This window comes from Colletotrichum siamense (assembly GCF_013390195.1).
Source record: "Colletotrichum siamense strain Cg363 chromosome Unknown KSG_Cg363_contig04, whole genome shotgun sequence".
NCBI classification, from domain to species: Eukaryota; Fungi; Ascomycota; class Sordariomycetes; order Glomerellales; family Glomerellaceae; genus Colletotrichum; species Colletotrichum siamense.
In genome coordinates, this window is record NW_023501017.1 from 5,108,901 (window position 1) to 5,133,619 (window position 24,719).

Here is a 24,719-nt window from a genome sequence, read left to right on the forward strand (position 1 = left end):
TCTGCCTCTGCTGTCTCATCATTTCGCCTGGCTCAATTTCAATATTCGCTTGACATGTCTGCGTCTCCTACCCAAGCTCCTGCGACGGCTCCCGCGACAGCTCATGCGGCGACCAGCTCGCCACCTGCAGCAAATGCGGGTACAGGTCCCGACGAAGGGCCTATTGCGGCTGTGAGTGACTCTGTTTCGCGGCCTTTGGGAATCATTTGTGCTAACTCTAGTACTCGACAGGATCCTGGTGTTGAAGAGACAGACAATGAGTCCCAGGCTGAAACGAACAGGTAATTAGGATAACTCGGCGTGTTTCCGCAGTACACCAAATGCTCATCAGTCGCAGCCTCCGCTCGTCTACTGCGTCTTTGAGTGAAAGCATCTCAGAATACCGCCGCCTCCACGGTCGCACGTACACTCAAAAGACGGAGTACTGGGGGCCAAACGATGAGAAGCAGAACGAAGGCCTTGAAATCAAGTAAGTCAATAACATTGAAGACTCATAGAAGCTCGCTGATATTTTGACAGTCACTACTGGATGACGCTGTTTCTTAATGACAGGCTCTTCCTCGCGCCTATTGGCGATAGTCCACAGGTAAACTACTAATACCTTATTGATCCAAATGAGTTGAAACGAGGACTTAGACAATTCGCAGCATGTTCTTGATGTCGGCACTGGAACCGGAATCTGGGCAATGTGAGTTTGCCTAAAGCCTCTAAGTCAAACTTGAAGCTCATCATTCGCAGCGACTTTGCAGATGAGTTCCCGTCAGCGGAGGTTATTGGCGTCGATATCTCGCCCATTCAGCCCTCATGGGTCCCGCCCAACTGCAAATTCCAGATCGACGACATTGAACAGGAATGGACTTTCCCTGCTGACTTCTTCGACTTCGTCCATATCCGCAACCTTGAAGGCAGTGTGTCCGACTGGCCAAGACTCTACAGAGAAGCCCTTCATTCTATGAAGCCCGGCGGCTACATTGAAGTCAAAGAGTTCGACATCGAAGTGCGGTCGCAGGTCCAGGAAATGGACGAGAGTCACCCCTACAAAGCCTGGGCCAAGAATATCTGCGCCGCTTGCGACAAGCTTGGAAAGACTGGTAAGCAGTGCGTCGATCCTGGTATTGCGCACAACCTGCGGGAAGCTGGTTTCGTCGATATTGTCGAGAAGAAGTGGCCAATTCCTATCGGGTCATGGCCAAACGATCCGCTCCTCAAGGAAGTAGGTACCGGCTTCTTGGAGTATCTTGATCAGTCCCTCGAAGGGTTCGGCACCTTCCTCCTGAAGGAGATCATGGGCTGGGAATATGCGGAAGCCATCGTCTTCATTGCCGAGAAGCGTAAGGCGCTGAAGGATGCGAAGTTACAGCCAACCATTGACCTGTGAGTCTTCTATAACATTTTCTGGCTCAAGTCACTAACAAATGCTAGCCATCTGGTCTATGCTCGTAAGCCGGAGCAAGAGGCAACGACAGCTCCTGTAGTCTAAAGTCCGGCAAAGAGGCTATATCTGGCATGGTTACATATTCAAAAAATGACGAGGCGTCTCAAAAGATCCATTAAGCAACTCAAGAGGCGCAACACAGAGTAATATTTTTAAGGCCGATAATGGCAAGATTCCTCGGCTAATGTTGCTGTATTTCTTATCTTGCGAGAATGTGTCTTTGAACGGCTTCATACCTTTAACTCTTCGAGCCTAAATCAAAGTCTGGCCATATATTACCCCTATTTGCCTTATGGATCCTTCACTTCGCCTGTGAAATGCTAAAAAGACTCGGTCCTTTCACTATCATTGCAAGCAGATCTGAGCCATGGTTCCACATTCCTATGCAGGTGTGACTGATAGAGTGCGTGGTCCTACATGTCCACACTCCAGGTTCCCGACCCGTCAGGGCCACCTCCCAAATCCTGCCTCAACACCCCGAGAAGTCTACCAACCTTAGGATACTGATAGTACAAGGAATAGAACCGCTCCAAGCCCATCATACGAAACTCAAGACTGCCTCCGGCCACAGCTTTCCAAGCCTCTTTGACCTCCTTCGCGAGGCTAAAGTCCGGCAGCTTCTCGCGGTGAACCGTGACCCTTGCGAGTCGGTTGCCGGCTTCATACCGAAACAAGAAACATCCTGAAATTCCAGCGAATCTCACCAGTTTATGATGCCACAGCTCCATTATGCGTAATTGGGGCATGAGTTGTGCCTTCTCTGCTGCTGCGAGCAGAAATCTATTCATCAACCCAGAGTCCTTCGTTGTCAGCCAGCTTGACGTCAGAGATAGGGTGTGAAGGTTGCGCCACGGTGCAAGATTTGTCGGAAGCTTGACGCTGAAGAAGTCGTGCGCTTCTAAGGCGAAGGTGACGCAAAAGGATTCGAGACGGTGGCTAGCGTTTGCTGCGGCCAACACCATGTCATGGTCGGTTTTCTTGACTGGCTCTTCGTTCAGCCATAGCCTGCCACACTCCCAAAGCGATAGGATCCGAGTGGACTGGGGCAGGTCCTTCAGCAAAGCTGTAATTGCGGCATCACGCTCAATCTGGGACTCGGCGTCAACGCCTGCGTAAGGCTCGTATGCAACCTGTTCCAGATTCGGGAAGCATCCAAGGACTAGCTTCACGCTTTCAGGGGAAAGGCTTCGGAAGTGACGTCGTGTAAGAATGAATCTGGTCACGGCTGGGACCGGCGGCAAGACGACCTGGACATCGTCATGGAAAACCAAGTCTAACAGGCTCCCCAGGGTACGTTTTCTTGCCCCGATACACCAATCATGAATCGGTGAATCGTTCAGCAACTCATAGTTGTCCATCCAATCGGTTTCCATTTTGTTAAAGGTGTGCAGAGCGTCGCTGCGTGAAGCGGCGCTGAGGTCCAACGTCACGCCGCTGCTGTTATTCCATTGGGAGAGGATGTTGAGAAGAGGTACAAGATGTCGACTGAATATCTTATTGTTCAGTCTCATGGTATCTTCGTTCTCGGCAAGCTGACATACGTCGTGGTCGTAATCTGCCAATTCAACATGTAATCGAATCCTCTTGATGTAGCGTTCTCGTCTTTGGTCGACAATTCGTCCCAGCCGCAACATGTCAGCCACTGATTGTAGCTTCAAGGATGCAAACAATTCCTTCTCGATGACGATCTGCCATTCTGCACCGGCCGCTACCAGTTGCAGCAGCCTCGTCGTTCTTTGTTCTTGCTGTGCCCTTAGCTCCTGCTGGTACCTTCTCATTCGTCGTGCCCTTTGTCGTGCATTTTCTCGTGCCCTGTCCTCTTCCTGTATCACCAGTTCTGCAATCATGAGTCTGATCTCAAACGGTAGAGAGGTTTGGTTGATTGGTTGTAACGGCCTTTCCCGTTCCTCCTGGGAACTCGTTTGTCTCTTTTGAGGATTCCTTCCAGCCATTTTCGATGGCTCCAAATATAGAGGAAGGATGAAATCTTTGAAGACGATTTATCTGAGATCGAAGTTTGAACGTGGAAAATGCAGCCATTTTATGCTTGTTATCAATCAAACTTTGCGAACTACTGCTTATCAAGGTGTGGACTATTCGGCACGGATCACAACGCATTGCTGATTCTTCATACAGGTACATATCTTACACTAGATCACACAAGGTAGGTAATAAGTAGTCATGCATCCTTCGGACAGATGGCATCGACTGCCCTCTCAATCCACTCATGCGCCTTCGGATGCGTAACAGAGTTCCTCGCAAGTTTCTTCAGCAACTCCATCTTGTTGTAATCCGCGAGGCCAATTTTGTTCCTCCCCAGCGACGGGTTGAACCTAATGTACTTGGTATCAGCATGCTCAGCACGTTGATTCAGCATCGATACGTGCCGCGAAAAGTCCTTGGCTTTGGCGTTCGTGTTGGTCGAGAAGGCCATCACGGTCGACAGCACCCCTGTGATCTTGAGCAACGAGTCCTTTGGCGAATCCGCCCTCTCCCACCCCGTGCCAAGACTGATCACACAGGAGATCTTGGGCTCCGGCTCGCCTGGCTTCACTAGGTCATATCTCGAGTTCCATAGCTGGTCGATGGGATTGTTGTTGAGAAGACCGCCGTCCCAGAAGGTCAATTGCCTTTTCGCTCCCTCGGGCCACTTGACCTCGGGGAAATACGTCGGGGCGGCGGACGTCGCCCTCGTTGCGAGGCAGATTGTGATTTTGTCGCGGTGTTCTTTCATGATGTCGTTTGCTACCGAAGAGACGTAGTTGTTGTTGTCCTTGTATGTCTTCATCAGAGCTGTTTCGGCCCTATCTTGAGCTGTTGTACAGATGATCCTATGCATCTCCTTGGTCAATGATGCACCCTGAGGCTACCAATATGGGCGTCTTTCTGGTATTCTTACATCCTGCCAGCCGCCGGGTGCTGAAGTAGCGCATCTCCCTTCAACGCCTTGTCGTCCTTGTCCAGGCCATGGTCTGCGACTACCCGTTGGACGGCCCTCTTGAGAGATTCGCCATCGAAGCGACTATTCTGGACCACACTCTTGCTGTTGTTGACCCAAGAAGAAATCTTCTCCCCGAGAAAGTCAATAGAGTAGCCGTAGACCTTGGGTTTGAAGATATCCTTGGCTATCTCGTCATACGTTTTGATGGCTTCGGTAGCCGTCATCCGGAATCGGAACAGCAAGAGGCCGATGATGCCTCCGGTGCTAGTCCCAGCAGCCAGCTCGAAATAGTCGACAGGGCGAGGCTCTTCCTTCAGGCCCCTTCTGACTTGAATGCGTTTCATGATGTTCTGCAAAACGACGAGAGACATGATTCCGCGGACGCCACCCCCGTCCAAAGCTAGTAGACGCGCTCCATTAGGGTGCTTGGTAGCGGGAGATGATGTTCGTAGTTGCAAATTTGGAGATGTGGAAGTCGAAAGCGCATGACATCTCCTTAGCTTAATGCTACAGTGGGCCTTACATGTTGCTAGCACTCGAGAAGACATATCGGTGATAGCTGAACTCCGTCAAAGCAATGGCGTTTCATTTACCTCTTCCCCAGGCGCGTATTCTCGGAGATCTCAACTGCACTGATAGAAGCCTTGATTCTAAATCGCAGATGCGACTATTCTTTCTATCATCGTGGGTCCTGATTAGAATTTTCTTATTCAATCGGCAGCGAGATGTTCCGGAATGGCGGTATGTTGGAACTGCTGTGCCGCCGGGATAATTCGGGTAGCTGCGGAAGGGGTTGCGGGTGACCCAAAGAGGAAATTAGCGGTAACTTCAACCTGAGGATGGCAACATTAACATCATCTTCCAGGTTGATCACACGGGAACCCCAAACTAATTCCATAGACACATAAAAATATTCCTAGTAAGTGAGCTTTTGTCGTGAAACGAAAATCTCTTGGCATTTTTTAGACCATTAAAAGTGACGTTCGGGGACAAATTCTAGATTGATGTTTCTACCATGATATCATGATATGGAAGTCATCAGTAAGACGCCGCGATCAGTGAAGAGGGATATGCAGAGACATCATGAGTAAAGACTTATGTTTCAAACTGTTCATGTTTTGGAATCATCAAGCCAAGGCTTTGAAATTGATTGATCGTCTCTAAGTATATGACAAAAGAAGTAGTGATATCATCCCACGTTAACCCAGATCCCCATTACGCCGACGCCATTAATTATCCCATCTCCAACTTCATTTGTCCCTCACTCTCCCCTCCAAGAACCGTGGAACAGATGCTTCATCAACGCCTCCTTAGGCGGCTCCCCAACCGTGCTATTCGAATGCGGCTGCCCCATCCCGAACCCATCAATCGGCAGAATCAGCACGTCGCCCACCAACTTCGGCTCCGTGATATACGACAGGTTCTTGATATCCGTCAGCTCGCTGTCGTACTCCTGCAGCTGCTTAAACACGGTCTCCGTCCACGCCGCCGGCCCCGTCGAGTTCATCACCTCGGTGCTCGTCGGCTTGACCTCGTTGACGGGCACCTCGTGCGTGGCCGCCAGCCCGTCGAGCGCGCCGAGGATGCGCTGCGCCATCTTGCGGAATACGGGGTGCCCCGGCGCCGCCGCGATCGTCCACTGGCAGAACTGCACCCAGTGCAGGATGTCGTACCACCCGTTGCCGTCGCGGCGGTCGAACTCGATGCCGACGACGAGGCGCACGCGGTCGCGCAGGTGCGGCGGCACCCAGTCGTCGATGGGCTGGAGGGCGACGGTGTCCGTGTCGGTGTAGACGCCGCCCTCGAGGCCGAGGATGAGGTAGCGCAGGAAGTCGGACTTCATGCCCACGTTGGGCATGTTCTTGTAAGCTTCGATGATGCGGGGTTCCTTTGCGAAGTGGCGGGTTACGTATTCGAGAGCGGAGGTCTCGCCCATGAGGGTGCTGGTGTCGAGTGTTAGTCGGTTGTTTGTGGAACGTTGGTTTTGAGGGGATAGGTGAAGCTTACTATTCGTATCCCGGGTTCATGGCCGTCCACGTCGCCGAGCTACCCAGCTTCTCGGCGTCAATGACCAAATCCTTGTCCGACTGCGGCGTCTTCTTGGGCAACACGATCTGCCAGATCTTGGGCGGGATGAGGTGCGAGGTGTGCGTCCTCCATACAGCTGACGGCATCAGCGTGCGGCCATGACCGCTGCCGAAGTAGAACGAGCCCCGGTGGCTGCCCCAGATCCAGAACAGGGAGAGCAGGGTGAGGGCGGAGGCGATATAGAGCGTCCTGTACCGGAACCTTGCCGTGTGCTGGAGGGGCTGCGTCCAGATGGGCGACATTGGCGGCTTTTGGTGGTGAGAGAGATACATCGTTGCGGACGGTTGACGGGGGAGTATCACCAGAAGCCGAGAGGGAGGAAGGGCTCCTAGCTGGAGTTGAAGCCGCTTGGGGTTCTGGTGTAAGACGAGGAAGACCTGGCAGGGAAAACCTGAAGAACCATCCTCAGGTCAGATGGGGGGAACGGGACATTGGTAATATTATACAAGAATGCTGGATAGGGCCATCATCTCTAGTCTAGTTCTAGATCCCCCCTTGGAGGGAAGATGCCGATGGCAAAGGGAGAGTGGGCAGAATATTTGCGCGTGTGTTCGTTCCATACCCGCACAGAATCCATCCCTTTGCTGCGGCTGAGGCAATCCAGATGTGTGCGCCACAATTGCCGTTTCTGGTGTAAGTCGCAATAGGGGGGCGAGAAGAGCCTACAGCAAGCCCGTTTTCGCCGTTCGCAGACACTTGCCCTTTCAGAGCAACTCGTCTCCGGGAATCAAACTGGTCCAGCCTCAGTTGGCCAAGAAGCCACGTTATTCGCGGTCGGGAGACATTGATGCTAACGGGGATAATCCAGCTACACGCGCCGAGCAGACGGTACGATTCGGTTAGGAACACTATCAATGGCGCTAGACTGGCTTGACAGCTGCTGGAGTCGGCAGAAGCGTCGTGAACCCCTGGATATGCATTGGGAAGAGAGAGCAGCAAATGCCGCGGATGTCGATGTAGCTCCTGCCAAGACTGAGGCCAGCACGATGGAGAGCTGAAGGTTGCCTCGTAGGAATGGAATGCACATCAACATGGCACACCGTAGATCGGCGAGGATAACATATGTCTGGGCGCGGGATCAGCAGAGGCAAAGAGCCCAGCCAATCGGGGCAGTAGGGCTGGGGCAAAGGGACCAGCTTATGTTTTGCCTAGAAAAAGGAACAACATCGCGCATCTTTTGCACATGCTGTGTGGTTGGGGCCCATTGTTCTGGAGCACGATGTCTCACTTGGTTTCTAGGAGCGGGCTAGCTGCTAATCCAGCTGGGGAGTCACCGTGGCCACGGAAAGACCATCTGGGCAGTCCCTAGGTTTCCTAGTAATTATGCCGCTGGAGTAATAGCATCTGAAGAATGTGCAAAAGAAGCTTGTCTTTCCTTCAGCGCAGCCTAAACCTCAGAAAGACCACCTAGTCCCATTCTTCACACTCGAAACCACGATTCAGGGGCAAGTTCCTGAACCTCTCCCTTCCGTGCCTTGCCCCTTGGCGCTGGCATGCAAAGTCCAGTGGGTGCATCAACAGCTTTCCCCTGGCTAAGCCCGTATTGCCCCTTGCCCAACGATGCCGTCTCTAATATCAGGCACTCACCACGCGCAGGTGATGGCGGACTTGGCTCAGGGCTGCCGGCAGAGATAAACATCGTATTATCAGCGGAAACAATCCAAGTCACTTGTTGAGGAACAGCTGTAAAGCTGCGAAACGTGCGCCGGGGAAAGCTGTCAAACGCCACAATTCGATAGCTACAGCGCGGATAGCGAGCTAGTGATAGACGGCCGTGGCGCCGGTGATGCAGGTAGCGTGGTCGTCTCCCCCAACTCGGGCCCGCAGCGAGCTGCCAGACGCTGCTAAAATACGGGATGGTTCTTCGGGTGCAGATGAAGAAGCGAAGCTAAACCGGCGGGCTGGAAAGCGTGGTGGTCGTTGGTTAAGAGACCGGGCCCTCGGGAAAGTGGACATCGTCATCCATGCACTGGCAATAGAGTTAGATGATGGCCTCATGGATCTACCCTGTCAGTGACACCCTTATCGCCATGAAGCAGGGGTATATTGGAGTGATCGGTTGCTTCAATGGCGTGGTATAAGATGGTTGTTGACAGATGTCGAGTACCTGTTTTCCATCTCACGATGCAGAATGAGAAGGATCTATGGCCTTTTCTGGGCGAACTTTAACAGACCCTGAGACGCTGCAATGCCTAGTAACATGGAGACCTGGAGGCTGCCGACTGTTTGAGGGTTCTCCATGGTCTGGGACGAGGAGGCGTAAGCCCCAGTGGCTTCAAAAGCATCATTGCCGTTGCCATTGTGACCATTCTCAGTTACCAAAGCTCCGTTTAATATTACCTGACCTCGTGATGCAGTCGGTGCTGTAGCGACCAGTATGGTCAAGTAACCGGAAGCAACGTCAAGACCACATGGATCTTGCGGATGACGGGACTTCAATGTAGCGACATAAGGAAACGGCGTGGCAGACCAGTGGCCCAAGATCTGTGCGGCCTTAAAAAGGGCTGCTGTGGGAAAGTCCTACTGTTATCGACATTTTCTCTAGCATCAAGACAATCGATCCTCTACAGACATATGAACGACACGCGCCCAAGCACCAGTATGAAAGAGTAGAAATGATCGTCAATCGCAACGTTGATTGAGCTAGCTTAAAACGCCCCTTGTAGACCCAGGTCCCCTTCCCATGCTATGAAGGTTTTATGATAATAGTGTTACAGTCGGGGGCAGTTCATGAAATGCCCCATGTCATGAGCCATGCTTTTCGTTTCATTCCAATCGCTTACATGTTCTTCTTAACCTGGTCGGCGGTACCCTTCGCCTTGCCCGCGGCCTCGTTGACCTTGCCCTTGGCCTCGCCCTTCAGCTCCTGTGCCTTGCCGGCCGCCTCGCCCTTGAGCTCCTGTGCCTTGCCCGCGGCCTCGGCCTGCGAGTTGGGGGTGACTTCCTTGACCTTTTCCGCGACGGAGGCTGTGGGAGTCATATGTTAGCGTCTTTTGTCATTACATACATCCTGGAGCAAGGGGGAGACGCAGGACTTACAGCCGAGGTTGATGCCGTCGACGAGCTTGTCGCTGACCTTGCGGTCGACCGTCTTCAGGCCGTCCTTGACCGTCTCGGTGGCTGACTTGTGGACGGGCGTGGTGGTGGTGAATTGTCTGGGGGCGACGGCGACGGCTCTGGGGACGACGCGGGGGAGGGTGGCCATGCGGCGGCCGACGGTCTCGATGAGGAATGACATTTTGGTTGGATTTATTAGGGGTTTATTGGTGGTTTTTTGGGGTATCAAAAGTCGCAACTGAGTAGCTTTTTTGGTGTTTGTATTGAGGAAAATTGATGGACGGGAGAGGTGTTGTGAGGGAGAGGAATCCTCAAATATGAAAGGCGGGAAGGAATGACACTCACACCGGAAGGAGAGAGCTCGAGGAAGCTACCTATGAGCTGGGGGTGATGTCATCGCGCCTTCCGCCCTGCGGAGGCAGGTGGCAGATGGCAGGTGGCAGGCAGGCACCACGCCCTGAGGTCGCGGGGCTCTTGCTCCTTTAGCCGCACATGCTAAACCACAACCACAGCGGCTTCAGGGCCCCCAACCCCACTGCAACAGTGCATCTCACCACGAAAAGGGCGGGGTGCAGGGGCGAGGCGAGTGCGCCATGACGTTCTGGGCCACGGCGAGACAATTGTATCACACCTACATCATCGATCGCAGGAGGTACTCTCAAGGTATCGTCGCTTGGTCGTCGTCTGGTGGTGTTCCCCGCAGATTTGGCCGTGGGGATCGGTGCAGGTAATGACGTCATGTCTACCTCTGCATCACACCACTGTTTGTCTGTTGCTTGTTGAGAGGAGGCTGTTTGCATTACCTCGGCCTTTCCGTGGTCTGGACCTTTTGGACGGGAAGGCGGGAATGAGCTGAAGGTCTAGCTAAGCTTGTTGTGGCAGATTGGGTCTAGTAGAGAACAGATCCGGTGAAAACGGCAGCGGATCAAGACACTGGCCGATAGATCTTGGAACGGGAGACTGGCTAACTTGGTTACGGATTGCGATCTCGATCTATCGGTCCGGAGGCCCGGGCGTCTGCCGAGCGGGATCGGGGGAGACGGATACCTGGGTAGGTCCACTTCGGGACGGAGCCGGCGGTTAGCACGGCGTGAGATGGCATAGCAACACCTTGAATATGGGCAACATTGCACTCGCCGTGAGTTTTTCACTACCCATGGCATGGTGATACGAGCAACCCGGTTATTCGGAGGTACGACTTCGCCTTGAAGTTGTGGTCGTATGAACCACTAAGTCATCTTCATACATTCCCACCTATTTTTCTTTTACATCTAAATCCCACATTCTTTACTGTCCCTTGAACACAGGCTTCCTCTTCTCCTGAAACGCCTTCAACGCCTCATTCCGATCCTCCGTCGCCACAACCCTCTCATACATCTTATTCTCCACCTCCTCCCTCGCCCAGTTCACAGCCTGCAAGCCCGCGCGGATCGCAATCGGCCCGCCCTCGCAGATCTCGCCGGCCAGCCTCACGGCCTCACTCAGCACCGCCCGCCGCGCGACCAGCAGCGCGCCCTTGTCCTTGTCGCCCTCGCCCGCCTTCTCGGCCTCGTCGTGCGTGATCTCGACCAGCCGGTCCGCGATGCCGAGGAAGTACGCCTCGGGCGCGGACACGCGGCGGCCGGTGAGGATGAGATCGCGCGCGCGAGAGAGGCCGATGAGCGCGGGCAGGCGGTGGGTGCCGCCGGCGCCGGGGATGATGCCGAGGCGCGTCTCGGGCAGGCCGACGAGCGCGTTGGAGGAGAGCACGCGGAAGTGTGTGGACAGGGCGAGCTCGAGGCCGCCGCCGAGGGCGAGGGAGGAGATGGCGGAGATTGTGGGGATCGGGAGGTTCTGGAGGGAGGTGAAGGTGCTGCGGAGGTTGGCGAGGAACTCGTCGGTCCTGTTGAGGGTTTGTGTCAGTGTCATGGCGGTCTTTAGGGGGGTGGTTTGGAGGGTAACGTACTCCGCCTGAGAGAAGCCGCGGCGCTCCTTCAGATCAGCGCCGGCGCAGAAGCTCGTCTCAACGGCACTGGCGAGGATCAAGGCGCGCGTCGGGCCCTTGACGTCCTTCCCCGCTGCTCCGCCAAAGATCTGCTTCGCGGGTGCCTCGTCGCCCGTCTCGGTGTACTGGGCGTGGACATCCTCGATCTCGGCGCGCAGCTGGGACAGCAAGGCCTTGGAGATGGCATTGCGGGCCTTCGGGCGGTTGAGCTCGAGGATGCGGATGTGGCCGGAGCCGGGAGCGGGAAGCTGGGTGACGGTTATCAGCGGCTGGTTGGAGTCGGCGGCGGTAGCGGTAGAGTAGAGGGCCGCGGCCGGTCTAGAGGAGGAGGAGCACCGCGGGATGCGGACAGCGAGACGGAGCGAGGCGAGGCGGGGAGGCATTGTTGCTGTCTCTGGGGTATCGGGTCGTGGGAATAGGTAAAAGAATATGTGAGAAGAAGGAATGCGTCCTTTGGTTCCAATTGAGTTCGATTGAGCCGTTGGAGGGGCGGCTGTGTTGGTTGCTGCGAGAGCTCAATTTGGGCGGACCGAGGAAAGAGCTCGATTGGTGAAAATGCGATGACGTTCTGGCGGGTCGGCTTTGCTCGGTTATTTATGGAGACCTCAGACGAACATTGCGCTGTGAGTGGCTATTGCCCGGCTCTCGGTGAAAGGCAGCAAGAAGCTTCACCGAGCTGCCACGAGGCACGGTCCGAGCTTCGGTCAACTTTCACCCTAACACCGAATTCCTGGGACCGTTCCTCTATCGTGCTTGTACGGCTCATCACTTTGGTCCCAAATTCCTGGAAATCATCTCGATGGGATAAAACACTCCAAAACACCACAGACAGACCGCCTGAAAGCAGCCGAGATGAAGCATCTCGATGGGTTCAAGGGGGCGCCTTGGCACGTGCGCAGTGACGTCCTTGCCCTCGTGCAGCTCCTCATTCCTGGTGCCAAGCACAGAAACCTGCAAGCGCCAAGCCATCTTCTGTCCCTGCGCAAGCTCAGCTTTCTGCTTCGGTTTGACGGCATGTCGCGTGCCTTATCTCTCGCCCTTAAAAAGTCCCACCATGCCTCCCGTCTAGGATGGGATAGAGCCTGTTCGTCTAATCTTTTGACAATACACCATGTCGGATAACACGGCAGAAAGCGTCCTCGTCCCCTTCCTGGGAGCCTTCCAGGCCTCCTTATCGGTGCTGTTGACCATCGCCGTCGGTGTGATTGCCGCGCAGTATGGTCTTCTCGATGGACAGAGTAGCAAGAAGATATCGACCTTTTGCGTCCGCATGGCCCTGCCGGCACTCTTGATCACGAATGTCGGGTCGCAACTCGACCTCGAGACTGTGGGTGTTCCGTCATGAAGACTTTGGCCGGCATCTCCTAACCGATCACAAGGGGCTACGCTATGTACCCATCATATTATGGGCCATCTTTTACACGACGGCGTCAATCGGCATTGGCATGTTCCTGAACAAGGTCCTGGGCATGCCCGACTGGGTGACGCCAGCTATTGCGTTCAACAACACCACCAGTCTGCCTCTGTTGTTGGTGCAATCACTCGACGCCACTGGCATCCTGAGTTCCATCGACGACAGCTCCGATGTGGTCGCCAAAGCCAAGAGCTACTTCCTTGTCAACGCCATGATCGGCAACTCCCTCACCTTCGCCCTCGGGCCCAAGCTCCTCAACGGCCACGAAGAAGAAGCCCCGGACAAGGACGGCGACCACGAATCGAGCGAAGACGAAGACGAAAACGACGTCGAATCCCAGGACCTCGAGCGCGACGAGCGAACCTCCCTCCTCCCGCACCGCGTCGTCGCCAAACGCACCCGCGCCCAGCACCGCCTCGCCCGCAACACCAACCGCCTCTGGTCCGCCCTCCCTGCCCCCGTCCAAAGCAGCCTCAGCTTCCTCTCCAGCTTCGTCAACGCCCCCGTCATCGGCGCGCTCCTCGGCGCGCTCGTCGGCCTCGTCCCTGCGCTGCACCGCCTCTTCTTCTCCGAGCCCGAGGCCGGCGGCTACCTCAACGCGTGGCTGACATCAGCACTGAAGAACGTCGGCGACCTCTTCGCGACGCTGCAGGTCATCGTTGTGGGCGTGAAGCTTTCCAAGGCGCTGCTGCAATTCAAGAACGGGTCCGAGTCCAAGGAGAGCCACGTGCCCATGGTGCCGTTCCTGGCGGTCACTGTCGTGCGGTTCGTAGTGTGGCCCATCATCTCGATTGGGGTGATTTACGGGCTAGCTAGCAAGACGGACCTGCTGACGAAGGATGCACTGCTGTGGTTCTGCTTGATGCTCATGCCGACGGGCCCGTCGGCGATGAAGTTGTCGGCGCTGGCGGACTGCGAGGGGTCGGACGAGGCGCAGAAGATGTTGATTGCCAAGTTTTTGACGGTACGTTTGGCATAAGATTTGTGTGATTGATTTAATTGCTAACAGTCTCGTAGATGTCATACATTGTCTCTCCGTTAATCTGTTTTGCCGTTGTTGGAGCTTTGAAGGCAAGCGAAGCTGTCGCGGCGGGATGAGGATGGACTATGCTGACCATCTCGAATAATCTCATTCTCATTGTCAGGTGTGAGGTGATTTCGGAAGAAATAGGCTCCGAAGTAGTCGTGGAAATGAAGATTCGGGACAATGTCAGGCCAAAATAAAATTTACCATGAACAATACGATGAGATTAAGAGTGTGGTTGAGTACTTTGTTAGCGGGTATAAGCCCTCCCTCAGACGAGTCAGCGCCGCAAGTACACTGCAGACTCTCACTCACCAATCTCATCGGCCCTAATCATTCAGAGTGAATTTGAGGTTAGAAAAGCTCAAAGCCTTTTGCCGGTGAACATTTCAAGGCTCATCTGATCAAGTGAGACGAGGTGTTCACACTCGGCCCAAATAAGAAGCCCATGATTGGTCGCAACCAGCCCCAGCAGCCCCCAAGTTCTGCACTCCAGCAACAGCTCCCCGCTGAAGCTGTGGGCCCCGGGATGACCTTCCTTCACGTCATCCGCTCTCTCACTCGTCAACCCCGAGCTTCGAGCTTTCACCCCGCCATCCCGAACGCCGGCCGACTTATCCAGCTCCATATTCACGTGCCCAATATCATAGTCTCATCCAACAAGATATTCTAACAGGCTTCTTAAGTCGTACATACTTCAATTGGACAGAGGAATCGTTACAGATCTCGGTAAGAACACCACCCAGCGGATTCGAACCACGGTGGGTCTCCAGACCACAACCTCGGCTCACAATCACCATCTCCATCCAACTCACTCACGCATCAACCACAAACGTCCGCAAGATTGACCGCGATAGTCCGTAGCAAACAATGGATCCCGCCTCCCAGACCCTCCCCCCGGAAGCCATCGCCCTCGCGGGCCGCCTGTACGACGGCGCGCGCGCCGGCGACATGGCGCTCTTCCAGCAGGCTTTACCCGCGGGGCTGCCTGCGAACATGACCAACGAGAAGGGCGACACACTGGTACGGATCCCTCTCTTACAATTTCGGCCATTCCGCCTGAGTTTTCACGAGTGCGGATGATAGCTGACGAGAAACAGCTCATGCTCGCCGCATACCACGGCCACGCCGCCCTCGTGAAGCTGCTCATCCAGCACGGCGCGGACCCCAACCGGCTCAACGACAGGGGCCAGAGCCCGCTTGCCGGCGCGGTGTTTAAGAAGGAGGACGAGGTGATTGAGGTGAGCTTTTTGTCAACTACTAATTGTTGCTGGCATCAGCTTTACTGGTATGATGCGAGAGCTGACGCGAAGACCAACAAGGCTCTACTTGAGGGAGGCGCGGACCCGGACTACGGCAACCCGAGCGCGCTGGCCTGCGTCGCGATGTTCAAGCAGGAGGAGAGGTGGCAGGCGAAATTTGAGGGAGCGCCTGGAAGGGGGAAGGCGGAGGTGAAGGCTTGAGTTACGCGTAACGTAAAAGCGACATTCACATCATGGGATACCGTTATTATTTCACTGCAGACCCGGCTTCTGCGCATACACAACATGACTATCACCATCGTCAGCATCTCCATCCTCATACCTCGCCACACAAGCACGAGAAGAAGACTCACTGATCAAACATAACATGCATCTCCCCTCCTCCCAACTCCGCCCTCACCCGCTCCAACAACTCCCTCACATCCCCCTCCTCCCACCCCAACACCCCGCAAAACACCTTCAAACTGAACCCCTCCAGCCCCTCGAGCAGCTGGCGCAAATTCAGCGCCCCAACATCCTTGAAGTGCGGATCTCGCGCCCACGGCCCGATCGGCGCCTTGAACCGCTTGTGCGTCACCCCGCGGAACCCGCCGTGCGCGCGCACCCAGCCCTCAAGCGCCGGGCCGGGCCGCGCGGTGCGGCCCATGGCCTCGCAGGCGTCGACGAAGCGCGCGTTCCAGCGCGAGAGGGATGAAGAGGGCGGGTAGGTGGCGTCGTCGGCGTAGTAGAGGCCGTTCATGTCTTGGAACTCGGCGTAGCCGCCGGGGGTGAGGTGGCTATTTGTTCTGATGTTAGGATATTTGAGGCTATGATCCAGGATGGAGTAGGGGAGGGGGTAGGATGAGGGAAGATTTAACTCATAGATGTTGGAGATCAGGCGCGGCCAGTCCGCGATGGAGACGAGCATGTAGCGGACGAAAATGTAGTCGTACTTCTTGGGGTCGATCCAGGCGCTTTCGACGTCGTCGACGATAAATTTGACGTTGGAGGGGAGCCTGTCTTTTGTGGTCAGAAACTGGTTGGGATGGGTGCGGAAGGGGTGTTACCATTCCGGCTGGACTGCGCTCAGATCTGTCCCGATGACCTGAGGCGACTCAGCTCCTGTTCAAGAATCCTTCATCTCCGGGCAGTCTTACTTCAGCGTGTGGAAATTTATCAGCCATTTGAATTGCCCCTGGGAAGCATCATTAGACCACACACGCTACCGGGGGAAGAAGAGGAGTACAGATCCCTGTTCCGGTCCCGATATCCAGTATTCTCTGGGTCGTTTCTGGTCTAATGGGAGCGAGATATAGTCGGTAGCCGATGGATTTGAACATGAGGATATGAGCCAGATCAAGACGGTTCAGTTCGGGCTGCAGGGATTAGAGCTGCCCTTTGGGGGCCGTCAGGACACAAACCTCGTCGTTTGGAAATGCGTAGGCTTTTGAAGCTTATTAGAAAGAGTGGCGGAAGATGAAGGAGCGGTAGGACATACTGCCTTGGCGGTAGGCATGGTATCGTCGCCCGTATTCTACCGGGTAATCAAAGACACTTGACGTTATTGATCGCGTGTAGGATGACCTGGCTTCATCAGTATCAATGTCGCTGTCGGCCTGCCTCGGGCATCAACTGATAATAGATAATGCTTCTGGAAAACCAACATCCGATCATCTGGGATAGAGTCCAAGTCCTGCATACACATATTAGAGGGGTGAGATGAATGTGACGCTCAGAAGAATGACGAACACCAAATCCCTCGTCCTCAGGCTCAATCTCTGCATCATGGTCAACTGCCGGAGGTGGATCTACAGGTGCGACCGTAGTGCCGACGGCGTTACCAGACTGTCGGGTCGAATCGTCCATCCTGACAGAAACTTTGCGCAGCTTTGGGGGCGGAAAAGCTGGATTGGCGTCTCTCCTTCTGATCACACCGTTAAAAATACACCTAGAACCTTTGGTCGTTCCAACAGCACTTTCCTGTTGTACGACAGCCCAGCCAAATTGAGAAAAGGAAAGAGAACACAAACCAAAGTGAACCAACAGCCTACGCCCGGCGGGACAGACCACCTTTTTGACCGCTACCAAATTTCTGACGGTGGATTTTCTTGGTCGTGTTGGAACCCAACCCGACTGACCCGCTTGTTTGCTGCTTGTCAGAGACCAACCTGTTGGTGTGTTGGTCGCAGCTGACAACCCCCCAGGGTACCGAATTTAAGCCAATGGAAAGGTTTCGCTTGGCGGCCAGGGTGAGCTGCAAGTTGACAAAAGTATCCATGGTGTCGGGTCAGATAGGTGATGTTCATTCCTGGACAAATACCGTTCGCGATTTCTGTAGTAGAGACTCTAGAGCAGTAAATTTCGATATAAAGAATAAGGAAAGACATTGTGGAAGCGTTGATCTCATTGGAGATGATAAGTGATTGGAACACATCAAATGCCGACATTTGTCATTGGAGTTGAGGTGATATGTGTGCTACGAGCTTCACGATATCGCAGCTTGAAGACCATGTTTGGAACGCAATTAGAACGACATGTATGGATCGGGCAAATAGGCTTTGGCGTTTTCCTGGCAGGAGACAGAAAATTCTTTTGCAAGCTTTGCAAAGGCTTCCTCCATGGCCCGAAGTTTTCTTCGACCATAAAGATTCTGCATATGTTTGACCCTCATTCCGGCTCTGGGGAGCACGCGACTATTCCTTCAGTTTCTGCTCCAACGGATCAAAACCTCGTCAGCTTGATAATTCTATACTACACAACTCACAAATCGCAGTCTCCAAAATGCCTGGGAATAAGAAAAGGCCTAAAGCAGCGGCGCCCATTCAACCCATGGACATCGACCCCGAACTCAGAGAGGACACACCTGCTTCCGAGGCTAGGAGATCGTCGACAGTTCGTCCCTCTTCCTCGCCGGATCAGGTTCCCCTCCCTGCTTCCCCGGCCGCCAACAACATCCGCCCTGCCCGGGTCTTCGTCAACATTCAGCCTGCCCCGCCCGCCAATGACATCAGCATCTATCACGTCCTGGGAGACGACCGGGATCTACTCCCGTCGATGTACGCCAATGTCTACCAAGTGGACATGCCGCCCAGACTGCAGGCTGTGGAGGCTCCGTGGTACCCCTTCCACCCGCGGCTCACTGCTGAACCCAGAAACTACCGCACGGAAGGCAACGTGGCAGAGAGGGACAGAATCCTTCCGGAGCTTGACAACGTCTGGCATGGGATGCAGAAATATGGGTATGCGTGGTCAATAGTAGAAGATCCAGTTCAGAGGCAAAACCTTCTCGATCGCGCAGGGACGCTACCTCCTCCTCTTCCGAAGATAAAGGACTTCAGGGGCGACAACAGCCAACGCCAGCGACCGCCTGCTCCCGTTCTTCAAGGCCCGAGATATTATCAAGTACCCGCTCCCGTTGTGTATACCGACTTCAGCCCGAGGTACGAAGTATCCCGCCATGGAGGTATCAATGGTCAAGTGTATCAAGACCGCGCGGATTATCAACCACCCTACGGCACTGTATACCCCGTCTACGACCGTGGTCACCAAGTGCCTAACTACGGCGAGGGTAGCAGTGGTCAGAATCCTGTGGCATATGCACAGGGCGTCAATCGAGACCAGGGGTCTTATTCGGCAGCCGATGTGCCTTTGCAACACGTGCAGCCACGGCAGCCGAGCTCCGACGTGCAACGATGGCACCAATGAGATGAGGAGTTGGTTGCTGAAGGAACGCCTATGAAGATTCTTCTGCAACCATGTACGCCTTCGCCACCTCATATGTACAAATAAATTGGCAAGACGAACGCGAATCTCGGGGGGGATGACTGGTGAAGTCATTTGAATGGATATTCTCGGGGGTTTGAGGTTTGAAGACTCTGGAAACTTTGGAAAAGCCTGTCTTCACGTTGATGGGGTTATTGAATGCGAATCCATCGACACTGCTGATGGTCATGGAATGATGAGGTTGGAATTCATGCCGGGTTGTATTATTAGTGCGAATGTTTTTATCTATAGTGGAACAGTGAGGTCCTCATATGAGAGACCGAGTGTAACTCTCATGCCCACTCAAAGTATCTTCCTAGTGACCTCATTGATAGTCACTGTGACCCTTAGGCCTCACCCCATCAATCTCTCCCTCTGAGCCCTTGGAGCCGTCTGCACCCTTTGAGCCCTCAGATCCCTTGGAACCTCCACCCTCACCAAACTTGACCACCTCAATCGTCGTCGTCACATTCCCCTTCGTGGCCCTGCTGTACGGACACACCTCTTTCGCCTTGTCCACAACCTTCTGCACCTCCTCATCACTCAGTCCCTTGACGCGCACCTTCATCTCCACGCGGATGCCCATGTCGAGCTTCTTCATGTCGCCCACGAGGTGCACCGTCGTGTCGACGATGGAGTCCTCGGGCTTCTTGGGCATCGTGATCTTCATGCTCGCCGCGGACGCGTTCATCGCGCTCTGGAAGCACGCGCCGTAGCCCGCCGCGAAGAGCTCCTCCGGGTTCGTCTTGCCCTTGTCGCCCGCGCCGCCGAGCGCCTTCGCCATCGTCAGGTCCACAACGAGGTCGTCGCCCTCGACGTGGCCCGTCCGCGCGCCGACGACTTTGGCGCGCGCGCTGTAGAGTACGGGCGCCGTGTCAGTGTTGAGGAGGCGGCGTGTCTGTTGGGCGATGGTGATGCTGGGTGTAAGTGGCCGCGGGGCAGCGCGGGTGAGCGCTTGCGGGACGCGCTGGGCCAGTCTGAGAGAGCGGAGAGAGGATGCCATCGTGGTGATTTTGTCAAGATTAAGTGTTTAGAGAGCGTCGAAATGTAGATGAAATTCTGATGTGAACTTGAGATTGGGTTCAAGCATTCATGTTTTTGTTTTATTGCAGCTTGGGCGCCGGAATGCAATTGTGGATCCAAGAATGTGCTGGTCACGGTGACGTAGTAGACGTCAAGTATTACGGCCCTCAGACCTGAGACCTATTTCGGAGGCTGCTGAGTCACCTAGCCGATTTCATAAAAGAGAAGTATTCCCAACATAGGGGAGTTTGAATGTTTTAGGCGTTGGTGTTGGAATACTTATTTTGCATTTGAGGCTACGTGACATCTGCAGATGGGCTGAGTTGACAGCGGAACAGGGCAGCGGAAGACGCCAACCCCATGGTACTTTCAAACCTCAAAATATTCAGATTCCAATTGGATCGATAGCTTCAATTATATCTGATCTAGCGAGCTCTTGATAGGACATGAGGCCTTAGAGTTGCTGCATATTAATAGGAGTTTAGGCAATAGTCAGAAGGCACAGGCGCGATGCGTGAAGAACATCGCACAGGTTAGCCGGGATTTTGCCTGCAAAGGCCGGCCATCCGACGCTTCCGGGTGGAGGGGCCGAACGAGGAGTGTTGAAAAAGCCTAGCCCACGAACCCCCCTTGCTAGTCTACCTCAAGGACCCTCTGATCTTCTCTCACAGGGCAATTGAGATTGTGATGATGGCGCGATGATCCATTGAGAGAATGATCACCGTAGAAGACGTTGCGGATCTTGAACATTTGCCATAGCTGGGGAGCAGGAACACCGCCATACTGTGAGTTCAGATTACAGAGTTCACTGCAAATGAAGCGAAATCAGATGAACATTCGTAGGGCTGAGTCCCCAGTCTGCTATAGAACACGAAACGGCTGCCTGAAGGAGCTGCGGCACGGCCCCGATCGGGACCATTGATTCCATAGGGCTCCTCTAATAATAAGCATAAGCGTACCTCCGCCAATCCTGTTTTCGAGTCGCATCGCAGCATGTGGGCCCTAAATAGCTGTGCCGAACGATTCGCTGCGTCTTCATTCTTGCCATTCTCGGGGTCCGTGATCCTACACTCGGCCGAGTTGGTGTGCTTGTTATACCAAAAAGAAGCAGCAAAAGAACCGGGCAGCAGGCCGATACAACACCATTCGCAGACTCCATGCTGTTGAAGATTTTCTGTGGTACCACGACGCCGTTCCCCGTTGCACCCAGAGAGGATCAGGCCGGGTGCCAAGAGGCAGCAAGGGGATTAGGAATAGGCAACATTTTAACCGCAGGCTGGCATTGGCCTGATCGGATTCAACCCTTGCTAACCCCACTTCATCTCAAATGAGTGGATCAGATAAGATCTCACCCCGTCACCCTTTTCAACTCGGGAGAGGCGCTCAGACTCATGGATCTTCCCACCACACCTCAGCCAACCAAGTCTGCAACAAAGGGGGACTTCTTATTACTGAATTGAAACTCCAACCAGACATGATCACTCGCTAGTCGCCGTTGGTTTACGAAGCTTCACATCGGGTCTGGTTCATCTGTTTGAAAAAGACTCGAAACCCCGCATCTTGCCGGCATGGCGCGCAAAGGCAGCCGCAAAGTCCGAACGGGATGCATAACCTGCAAGTAAGTCAGAGTTGTCGACCTAGTTTTTTTAGCCAGTTACGAGTTGCTCGATGTGCATGAGACCAACGCTCCCTAGGATCCGCAAAGTCAAGTGTGACGAGACAAAACCATCATGCACCCGCTGTCTCTCTACCGGGCGTAAATGCGATGGTTATCAACAGCCGCCATCAACAGCCAAGGCAGTCTTGGAGGTCCCAACGAGCCAACCACACCGTGTATTCTACGGTGTCACTAGCCAGACTGAGGGCCGAGCGCTGCAGTATTTTTGCGAGACTGTTGGTCCCTTTCTTTCCGGCACCGTGGACCCCTACTTCTGGACGCACATCGTCATGCAGTTCAGCACGTTCGAGCCGTCCGTCAGGCATTCTCTCGTCGCCATCAGCAATCTATACGAACAAATCGAAGGCTCCCCGCAGCCGCAGCGGCGCCTACACTTGCAAGACCAGAGCTTTGCTCTGCAACACTACAACGCGGCCATCAACGAGCTCAAGGCCATTCAGACACGCGACAAGCAACCTATCGTGCTGATTGTGTGCGTCTTGTTTATTTGCATTGAGTTCCTGCAGGCAAACCGCGAAGCCGCCGTAAGACACTGCAAGCACGGTGTGGCGATTCTACGAAGTGTGTGCCGAGACTTTTCGTGGATGGAGGAGCATCTTCTCCCGTTGTTTCGAAGACTTGTCGAGTTGTCATTTTTCTTTGGGGAGAAGTCAGATTGCTCGGACCTCGAGGGGCTGGAGCGCCCGATCCCGGAGTATTTCCCGACATACCACGACGCCCAGCTGATGATCGATGACATCTACAACCGCAATTTCCAGTTTGTGAAGCGTCTGGATCCTTATCGCTCCGGTCTTGCGAGGGACAGTCCTGTGCCTGGACATGTCCTCGACTCACAAAGCCATATTAACCATCTGCTAGATGTATGGCATGACTTATTTTCCAGTCTTAACAGCCGAGTACTCTATGATCCAGTCGCGAAAGACGCCGAGGACGACCGGCAGAAGCTACTACGAGGGTTCCTGATCACGCGGTACGAATGCTGCAGGATATGGTTGAACCTCGCTCTTTGCGGCGATGAATGCGGCTTCGACCAATACGTGGACAACTTCAAAAGGGTTGCCAAGGCTTTGAAGGACACGGCCGACGAGATCTCGCCTGACACGCGGCTACGACACCTGTCCAGCTTGTCGCCAAAGTTTTCATTCGAGACTGGGTTCTTGCCCATGCTGTTTTCGATCGTCTGCACATGTCGCCACTTCGAAACGAGGTTACAGATTCTGCAGTTGATGCCCTTGCTGAGCCTTCCGCGTGAAAGCTTGTGGGAAATGGACAGCTTGGTTGCGGTAGCCCGGAGGATGGTTGAGATTGAACATTCGATCGTGTTGGACGCTTACCTGAGACCGACGGCTCTCCCGTCAACATCTTGGCCTCCAAGGAATACCAGAGTCATAGACGTGTCTATGGATGCGGAAAATGAGCAAAAATGGGTCCGAGGAGAGAGGGTGACAGGGAAGGTGGTTGGGTTTCACCAACGGAATCCAGAAGGCGGCGTGGACCTCTTCACCGAATTTGTCGTCATACGAAGTTGTCCGCCCGAGGAAGTGGTTCCGGTGAAGAGGAGAGCTCCAATCAAGTGAGTATTCAATTACCGGGGCATTCGAATAAATGGCTAACGATCCAAGGAATGATAATTCGAGCCCGAAGGCTCTACAGGAGCCCAGATGGATTGAGCCTGCGCTGATCGACCCACGTTTGATAGAAGCAGATCAGTTTCTTGTCGAGCTTGAGTCTCAGCGAACAGAGATGCCGAGATCACGGATGAAGTCTGTGGCCGGTGCCTACTCGTGGGATGTAAATTTCTCAAGGTCTACACAAGGTGAGATCTGCCTCGTGTAAGACGCCTGTAGCTTTATTGTCTTTGTTTCGGTTTGGGATTAGCGTGGAGTTTTCCGGATACATTCTATCAAAAATTTGGATCATGCCAAGTTGAACTCGCCAGGGGTTTCGTTCTTGTCACAATATTGAGCAAACCTACTTAATGTACTGAAGGTTTTGTCACTAGAGGAATAGGTATCCGATGTCTTGGTCTCAAGATACGCTATCTTCTAGTTGTGAGACGTGACCTAGATGTAGCTCCGGTAGCACTGGGGGGGACTCAAAGCAAGCCACACCCGCTGTCGTTTGTGCTTATCCGTTTCCACGCCTCCCTAATGTCTGGTGGCTGTGTCCAATCGTGTGCGACCCGTGTCCACGGGACTGTTGGATTAGCCCCCTTGGCGAGGGTATGGAAAGACCTACGGAAGGAAATCTAGCAGGCGGCTGTGTAAGGCTTTATGACTTTCGGAAGAAGCCCAAGGATGCCAAGGAGTAACAAGAGATGAACGCCAACGCAGATGCGGCCCATGGCGACGGGTTATGCTCCTTGGAAAAGCACGGCACCATGCCCACCAAGCAAAGTTCGAACCATGAAGATGCAGTGTGCTGGCATGCTGTCTGATAAATGATTGGATGCCTCCTTAAGTGCCATTAAGCGTAGATCCGCGGTCTCTAAGTCCGAATGGCATGCCATGGGCCCCCATCTCTTTTCAGATATTTGGCTGTCTGCGAAGCAGCAGCACTCGGGGCTAGTCACGGGGAACGGAGCCGACATCTAGCGGCCAAAAGCCCATGTGTTCGAACCCTGCACTGTCACTCCGCATTGCAACCCTGTCAAAGAGGAGACTGGAGAAGGGGAGAGTCACCTGCACCCCAACCAACCCCACTAAACAAACGTGTTGGTAGGTTTGATGTTGCAATTGGGTCCGAGTAGAATGCCCCAGACCTATGAAATGGCGTCCGTCGTGCGAGATCTGGAGTTGACTCACGCTTATCTCCAGGAATGCGGATATGTCCATCTACAATGGATATTGTACGGGTCACCAGCCGAATACTACTCCGTCTAGTGCCGTTTGGTGGGGTTATGTGTATGCAGACAATTGGGAGCATAGCATCCACCGTGGGTCAGCAACCTGCATGCATTTACACAAACATCGAAATGATTCAAGCGGCCTCCTGGGACTACATGGCAGATGACTAGCAACACTGACCAACAGCCAGCTCATTCAACATCCGCGTCTCCGTTCGTGAGTTAGT

At 54.1% G+C, this 24,719-nt stretch overlaps 11 protein-coding genes across 11 annotated transcripts; 5 read left to right on the forward strand and 6 right to left on the reverse strand.

The window, feature by feature from the left end:
* Positions 1 to 54: 54 nt before the first annotated feature.
* On the forward strand, positions 55 to 1,480 carry CGCS363_v007276 (Secondary metabolism regulator LAE1; the record flags this gene model as incomplete). Its single annotated transcript, XM_036639125.1, has 7 exons — positions 55 to 171; positions 232 to 281; positions 338 to 469; positions 520 to 586; positions 648 to 688; positions 739 to 1,374; positions 1,423 to 1,480. 7 exons carry the CDS (start codon positions 55 to 57, stop codon positions 1,478 to 1,480), a joined length of 1,101 nt encoding a protein of 366 aa, XP_036495462.1.
* A 2,134-nt stretch (positions 1,481 to 3,614) lies between these two features.
* Positions 3,615 to 4,747, reverse strand: Pnpla8-1 (Calcium-independent phospholipase A2-gamma; the record flags this gene model as incomplete). Its single annotated transcript, XM_036639126.1, has 2 exons — positions 3,615 to 4,266; positions 4,335 to 4,747. 2 exons carry the CDS (start codon positions 4,745 to 4,747, stop codon positions 3,615 to 3,617), a joined length of 1,065 nt encoding a protein of 354 aa, XP_036496418.1.
* Positions 4,748 to 5,637: 890 nt separating this feature from the next.
* On the reverse strand, positions 5,638 to 6,706 carry och1-1 (Initiation-specific alpha-1,6-mannosyltransferase; the record flags this gene model as incomplete). The annotated part of the gene is made up of 2 exons (XM_036639127.1): positions 5,638 to 6,319; positions 6,384 to 6,706. The coding sequence occupies 2 exons, from the start codon at positions 6,704 to 6,706 to the stop codon at positions 5,638 to 5,640; spliced, it is 1,005 nt and encodes a 334-aa protein (XP_036496419.1).
* A 2,537-nt stretch (positions 6,707 to 9,243) lies between these two features.
* CGCS363_v007279 (uncharacterized protein) lies at positions 9,244 to 9,702 on the reverse strand (the record flags this gene model as incomplete). Its single annotated transcript, XM_036639128.1, has 2 exons — positions 9,244 to 9,431; positions 9,504 to 9,702. The coding sequence occupies 2 exons, from the start codon at positions 9,700 to 9,702 to the stop codon at positions 9,244 to 9,246; spliced, it is 387 nt and encodes a 128-aa protein (XP_036496420.1).
* A 1,106-nt stretch (positions 9,703 to 10,808) lies between these two features.
* CGCS363_v007280 (Methylglutaconyl-CoA hydratase) lies at positions 10,809 to 11,888 on the reverse strand (the record flags this gene model as incomplete). Its single annotated transcript, XM_036639129.1, has 2 exons — positions 10,809 to 11,403; positions 11,467 to 11,888. The coding sequence occupies 2 exons, from the start codon at positions 11,886 to 11,888 to the stop codon at positions 10,809 to 10,811; spliced, it is 1,017 nt and encodes a 338-aa protein (XP_036496469.1).
* A 728-nt stretch (positions 11,889 to 12,616) lies between these two features.
* Positions 12,617 to 14,017, forward strand: CGCS363_v007281 (putative transporter; the record flags this gene model as incomplete). Its single annotated transcript, XM_036639130.1, has 3 exons — positions 12,617 to 12,832; positions 12,885 to 13,883; positions 13,937 to 14,017. 3 exons carry the CDS (start codon positions 12,617 to 12,619, stop codon positions 14,015 to 14,017), a joined length of 1,296 nt encoding a protein of 431 aa, XP_036496468.1.
* Positions 14,018 to 14,813: 796 nt separating this feature from the next.
* Positions 14,814 to 15,406, forward strand: CGCS363_v007282 (putative ankyrin repeat protein; the record flags this gene model as incomplete). Its single annotated transcript, XM_036639131.1, has 3 exons — positions 14,814 to 14,966; positions 15,044 to 15,184; positions 15,224 to 15,406. The coding sequence occupies 3 exons, from the start codon at positions 14,814 to 14,816 to the stop codon at positions 15,404 to 15,406; spliced, it is 477 nt and encodes a 158-aa protein (XP_036496471.1).
* A 51-nt stretch (positions 15,407 to 15,457) lies between these two features.
* On the reverse strand, positions 15,458 to 17,050 carry CGCS363_v007283 (Secondary metabolism regulator LAE1; the record flags this gene model as incomplete). Its single annotated transcript, XM_036639132.1, has 8 exons — positions 15,458 to 15,494; positions 15,559 to 16,200; positions 16,252 to 16,289; positions 16,342 to 16,379; positions 16,431 to 16,560; positions 16,606 to 16,628; positions 16,683 to 16,800; positions 16,934 to 17,050. 8 exons carry the CDS (start codon positions 17,048 to 17,050, stop codon positions 15,458 to 15,460), a joined length of 1,143 nt encoding a protein of 380 aa, XP_036496470.1.
* Positions 17,051 to 18,013: 963 nt separating this feature from the next.
* CGCS363_v007284 (uncharacterized protein) lies at positions 18,014 to 18,889 on the forward strand (the record flags this gene model as incomplete). Its single annotated transcript, XM_036639133.1, has 1 exon — positions 18,014 to 18,889. The coding sequence occupies one exon, from the start codon at positions 18,014 to 18,016 to the stop codon at positions 18,887 to 18,889; it is 876 nt and encodes a 291-aa protein (XP_036496473.1).
* Positions 18,890 to 19,271: 382 nt separating this feature from the next.
* Positions 19,272 to 19,949, reverse strand: ohr (Organic hydroperoxide resistance protein; the record flags this gene model as incomplete). The annotated part of the gene is made up of 1 exon (XM_036639134.1): positions 19,272 to 19,949. The coding sequence occupies one exon, from the start codon at positions 19,947 to 19,949 to the stop codon at positions 19,272 to 19,274; it is 678 nt and encodes a 225-aa protein (XP_036496472.1).
* Positions 19,950 to 21,537: 1,588 nt separating this feature from the next.
* On the forward strand, positions 21,538 to 23,483 carry atnN-13 (Aspercryptin biosynthesis cluster-specific transcription regulator atnN; the record flags this gene model as incomplete). The annotated part of the gene is made up of 3 exons (XM_036639135.1): positions 21,538 to 21,587; positions 21,664 to 23,220; positions 23,270 to 23,483. 3 exons carry the CDS (start codon positions 21,538 to 21,540, stop codon positions 23,481 to 23,483), a joined length of 1,821 nt encoding a protein of 606 aa, XP_036496949.1.
* Positions 23,484 to 24,719: the final 1,236 nt, after the last annotated feature.